At 41.2% G+C, this 6,000-nt stretch overlaps 1 protein-coding gene across 3 annotated transcripts in view; it reads right to left on the bottom strand.

Moving 5' to 3' along the window:
* Positions 1-6,000, bottom strand: part of LOC121633366 — a 49,118-nt gene that overhangs the window by 35,391 nt on the left and 7,727 nt on the right. For all 3 annotated transcript variants that reach the window (XM_041975290.1, XM_041975288.1, XM_041975289.1), the window contains exons 7-10: positions 3,371-3,531; positions 1,365-1,511; positions 1,080-1,182; positions 28-153 (exon numbers count right to left, since the gene is read on the bottom strand). In XM_041975290.1, the coding sequence (XP_041831224.1) occupies positions 28-153; positions 1,080-1,182; positions 1,365-1,511; positions 3,371-3,531 (537 nt within the window). The remainder of the gene's footprint in view (positions 1-27; positions 154-1,079; positions 1,183-1,364; positions 1,512-3,370; positions 3,532-6,000) is intronic.

The raw sequence follows: 6,000 nt of genomic DNA, 5'->3' as shown, positions 1-6,000 counted from the left end.
CAAAAACAAAGATCTTTACATCTTTACCATAGCAGGAGTGTGAATGGACGCCTCAAATTCAGACAGCAACATCTTGGCCTTTGCAGAATCCCTGGCAATTTCCACTCGGTACAGCTGAAGCTTCTCTTGAAGAGTTTCAATCCTCTCAGTGATCTTGCAAACATAATTTAAAAAGTAAATATGCGCCAGAAAAACATACCAGTGCAGGCAGAAGTTCATTTCAGGAGGGTGGAATTGGAAGTGATCTGGCTGTGATGCAACTCTTCTGGTAAGCTTGTAAATAATCAGCGAGATGCAGCAGAGCAAAAAGCGCAAGCTGAGACATACATCCTGTACATGAGGTAAGATTTCTTATCAGCCAATAAAATGTGTAAATAAGGGGGTTCAACCAGGCCCACAGGATGGTTTTGGTAAATATGAAAATGACTGACGACAAACTCATTTATTAAGAGAAAGTGAACAATACCATTTTTCCCTTTGAGATTGAATTATTGTTATGTTTTAATTAGGCCTGGTCATGTTAACGCATTATCGTGTTATCGCATCAATTAATTATTTTTATCGCGTCAACAGTTTTGTTTTCTTTCAAAGTTCTTGCTCACTGGCTCTAAAGAGAAAATCCACATGCAGAGGCTGCAAGTCCAGGCCTCTTCCTCCATGTCTGGTCCTGCTGCAGCGGTGCATCTCACGTAATCAGGAGAGAGCGGATTTATTAAAATGAAGAGACGTTTTCTGTCTGGCTTTTAAGAAAGAAGATATATGGTCCTCAAGGCACACTATCCTGCAGGTCTTAGATGTGTCCCTGCTACAACACACCTGATTCAAATTAAATGGTTGTCTGACAAGCTCTGCACAAGTTTGATAATGGGCCATGAATTCAGCATTCGGGTTATTTTTCAGATGTCAAGTTAACATACAAACTGTAAAAGCTGAGGTTTTGTTTTTTTAAAATTTGGACGCTGAGGGCACTCTGCTCCGAGTTCATTAGCAGTTATTCCAGCATGAACAACAAACCGCTGGAGCTTGTTTAGGAAAACCAGCCCAAACGCTGGTGATAAAGGAAGCGTCTTCAGACCCACCTGCAGTGCATCGCTGCGTAGCTGGAACACCTGTAGCTGTAAATGGGCTTTAGAAAACGCCTGTTGCCACAGCAGCTCCACTTTTTCCACAGCTGCAGTTATTCTGTACAGAACAGTTTAATATCAGACAAATACACATTTATACACAGCTTCTAATTTAGCCCAGTCAAATTTGATTGACACAAATTTGAGTTGCAGCAAAGAAATCGGTTCTAAATATGTAGTTAAAATAAATTATGGCACATCTGTGTGAGGCATTAATAAGAGCACAGCTTTGACTGGTACCTGCCGTGATTCTGGAGCATGTCGAAGGCGGTGTGTGTGAAGAGGGCCGTGCCAGCCATGGCCTGGTAGCACGGGTCCCTGTCAGGGTAACGCAGCTTGTCCACCACACCCTCACAGTGCCTCAGCAGCTCATCCAGACCCAGCTCTCTGAACACAACATGCACACAGAATTCACAGGTCAGCTGGTAAAATGAGTACAAAGAGACAACTTTTGTCTGATGTCAGAAGAAAGAATCTAATTTCAACAATAAAATGAATGTTGTGCTTCTTAATTTCAGTACAACCATCCTGATTTCTCTCTGGACTGATTTGTTACTGGCATTTATGACTGGTTGATTATTTCATGACATCTCAATGCAAAGAGATGACTAATATGTTCTATAACTGCCTGTTTGAAATTAATCATGATGGTCCTGGTGGTTCCTTTGGCAATGACGAGGGCAATGTAGTTATTTACTCTTCCTAGACTATACTGTACTAGACTCAACAGTAACTGACTGTAATGTAATCTAGGCATTCACTCGTCTCTGGATCCTCATGGTGTTTCCATGGTGAATTTGGAGTCTATACCCGACTAACCATTGATAAGTGTCCATCAGCCGACGGCTTCAGCTTTACTCATTCCCTAGATGAATTGGGCTTCTATCCTCTAATTTTACTAGATGCATTTTCATTACAGTATTTCGCAAAATAAAAGTGATATTTCTAACATTTCGATAAAGTGTAATTGCGATTTACAGGTGTTTGCATTAAAAGATGTTTAGCGCATCAACCGTTATTCTCGTAAAATCTCGTCCTGCGAGACTCCACTTTGAGGAGGAAGGAGATTTTTAAATCTTTGTGAAACTGTGCACTTCGCCATTGTTTATCAAGGATGACGATTATATATTTGTTCTTTAATTATTTGTAAAAAGATTTCCGTCTCCTCATACAGCGCCATCTTTATTTAAAACGAACTCGTCACGTGACCCGCTATGTCACGGCCGGTGAAGCGTAAATGCGAGAAAAGTGTTTCCATTACACTTCTGAGCTAAACTTCTATACCGACACGTCTGAAAAACCAGAGCGTAAAAACCTTTTAGCAATTTGAGAGTTTTTTATTTTAATGTAGGTGTTTCCATTATCGTTTTTTTTATTGCAATATTTAGCTAGGGGTAATGGAAACACACCTACTGAAAGTAATGTAATTTTACTTTAGGAGATAACCATTTACGTTTTCTACTGTATTCCATCGAGTTCTGACAGTAAAACATATTGATTCTGACACTTCTGTAGTATCCTCACACACATCGGCTTTGAGTTTAAACCTATACTGACAACCCTTGTAGTTGAGAAGTTATACTTGAGGAATAGGCAGGAAAGTAAACTAGTCAAGAAAAGGTTAATGAAAATATAGATATCTTAAAAAAAAAAAAAAAAAAAAAAAAAGGGATGCATCTCCAGCAGATGGACCACACTCCACACTAGCTTGTTATCCTTGATTAATCCACAAACACTGAACTGTTCCAGTGAACTAAAGGAAAATGGCAGGACATCTGTCTGTAAACAGGTCATGCAGCAAGACGAAGCAGCTAAAAGGTATAGAAAGAACAGTTTTTGATCAAATTCACACAGAAACAAAGTAGTTCCCAACCTCTCAAACACAATAATGTTAAGTATACAGCAACTGATGAAAGCCGCAGGGATCTTTCATGAAAAAAGTTTTGATGTTGCTTCAACTGATCAGGTCCAAGTTTAGCAAAATAAAATAAAAAAAATTGTTTGCCTGATTAAATTCCCTCAAGCAGGTTTATCCTCACAGATGGCATCCATATTCCAGGATGACAAAGACAGGATTCATTGGAAGTTCAGAGCGTTCACTTAGGAATCACTAGGATATGGTGGTGAACTTTCCAACCTTAGAGAAAATCTAATGCCTTTCTGAACATGAAGTTAATGTGTGAACGTACAGTCAGATCGTCATTTGAAGTTAAACTGGACCAAAAGGAGAAAAGACTCAATCTCACCTCCTGAGCTGAAGGAACTTTGCTTCATTTACGTAGCAGAAGTGCTGGAGCTCGCTGATGCTAGATGGAAGCGGCAACCTGGACAAAGCCTGCAGGGTGGAGATGCACGAGGGCAGACACTGGACCACAGACAAGAACTCCTGAGCGAATGCATCAATTTCCTGCAGGGATCAGGAAATAAAGTCACTTCAGGATGAAAATCATAAAATATATATATTTATAGCCATAAAATCAGTAGACAAAGATTCTATCTTTGACTTCACCATAGATGTAAAATCCCATTTTTTTTTAAAGAGTCGGGACGCTGTATTAAAGATAAATAAAACAGAATACAATGATTTATAAATCTCAACCCATATTTTATTCAATAAAAACATATCAAATGTTGAAAGACATTTTAAAATTTGATGGAAAAAAATGTTCAGCATAAAATTGTGAAAACTTTCAAGATCCCTCCATCTACAGTGTATAATACAAAAAGAATCTAAAGGAATTCAAATTTTAAGGAATTTCTGTGTCCGTGGGACAAAGCTAAAAGGTCTAACTGGACGTTGGTGAATCCGCAAATGCAGGTTAAAGCTCCATCATGAAGAGAAGAAGCCAGATGTGAACAGGATCCAGAACCAGCTTCTTCCATCTTCTCTGGACCAAAGATCATTTAAAATGGTCTGAGACAAAGTGGAAACCTGTGAACTAGTTTGTGGAAAGCATGGACGGCGTGTCCTGCAGACTAAAGAGGAGAGGGAGCATCCAGCTTGTTATCAGTGGACAGGTGAAAAGCTGCATCTCTGATGGGATGGGGCTGCATTAGTGCCTATGGCGTGGGCAGCTTCCACATCTGTGAAGCTCCATCAATGCTGAAAAGTACATGGAGGTTTTAGAGCAACATCTGCTCCCATCCAGACAACGTCTCTTTCAGGGAAGGCCTTGCAGATTTCAGCAAGACGATGCTGAACCACATCCTGCATCCATCACAGCAGCATGGCTTCACAGGAGAAGAGTCTGGCTGCTGAACTGGCTTGCCTGCAGTCCAGACCTTTCACCAGTACACAACATCTGGAGCATCATGGAAGCAGAAATCCAGCAACAAAGTCTAGGAGTCTCATTTACAAAACTGAGCGTAGCAAAGCAAACTACAGGTGGCGTCTGTTGCATTTTAAAAGGAAATACTGCGCACTTCTTTCAGATTTATCAAAGCGTGCACACGCACGTCCTACACCGGTTTCTGTTCATAAATCAGAATCAAATCTAAAGCAGGCTCACGTGAGGGAACGCCTTCCCTCACCCACATGGCGGCTATAAAAGGTCAGATGAACACCTGGAATAAATATTCATCACATCATTTGCATGATGGTTTGGGAAGGAAAAAGAGGGAAGAAGTGGATTTTTTGGGGAGTGTGAGAGATCCTGATGGACCACGTTAACGTAAAAATGTTTAATTGGTGGCACGGCGTGGACATTACTGGTGTCAGAAAGGCAGAATAGTGGTAGCAGGTGGCTGATCCTGTCAACGCAGTGTTGGAAGGAAAAACATGCCAGAGGCCTCGCTTGATATCTCAGTTGGTAGGGCATCCGTCTCCCATGCGGGAGATCGAAGTTTGATTCCCAGAGTGGTGAATTCATTTGCAGAAAAGCGTCTGCCAAATGACAGTAATGATGCCGGTAATGTATTCCTTTGTTTTATTGTATAAAATAAATATATAAAGATACATCAGAGACTGGTAGCAGTTTATTTAGAGGTAAATGTCTTTCTAGTTCCTGGGTGTTCCAGCTGGGTGGGCGAGGCTGCAGCTGTGGCTGGAGAGGGTGAGGCCAGAGACTCCACCCAGTACCACAGCCGTGTCCTCAGAGGAAGTCCTGCAGGTGCAGAGGGACACCATCACCGGTATTAACCAGGTGGACAAGGAGCTGCGGGAACTGGAGAATGTCTTGATGGACATTGGGACAACGATTAAAAAATGATTGTGTAAAAATAAATAAAAGGAAATCCTCCTCGCGTGTGCTTCATTAGCGTTGCATCACTTCTAGATGCTCCAGTCTGCGTCCAACTCTGCTGGATCTCAGAATAAATGACCGAAGCTTACTTTTTGCATATTTTTTACTGACTGGTAAACGCTGGCAGCAGACTCTCCGCCTCATTTCCTAGATTTTATTCTGGACCGTTGGATTCGCAGTTTCCTGTTTTCCCAGATTTTGTACGTACCCCTGGGTCAGAGTTTCTGTGGAGGTAGGAACATTTTCCTACCAAGTTTGGTTTTTACAAATCCCAAAAGTTGACTATATTTGGCGTACTCCGTTTTTTTGTTCCTACGCCAGCTTTATAAATGAGGCCCCAGGACTGTAGAGCAGCTAAAATCCTGCATCAGACCAGAATCCGACAACATTCCTCTCCTAAAACGCCAGCAGCTGGTCTCCTCACTTCCCAGACGTTTCCAGACAGTTGTTAGAAGAAGAGGGGATGCTACACCATGCTGAACATCACCCTGGAACTACTTTTTACAGACTGACGTGTTGGTGCCATCAGGGTTGATGACATTTGGATATTCATTGCATCATTGTTTTTATTTACATTTTGTAGAAGAAATACTATTCATAAGATCAATCAATGTGAACTGAATATAAATGAATGT

Source organism: Melanotaenia boesemani, chromosome 22, assembly GCF_017639745.1.
Source record: "Melanotaenia boesemani isolate fMelBoe1 chromosome 22, fMelBoe1.pri, whole genome shotgun sequence".
In the NCBI taxonomy this organism is placed as follows: Eukaryota; Metazoa; Chordata; class Actinopteri; order Atheriniformes; family Melanotaeniidae; genus Melanotaenia; species Melanotaenia boesemani.
Note: the sequence above shows the minus strand (reverse complement) of the source record. Positions and strands in the feature narration are given on the sequence as shown.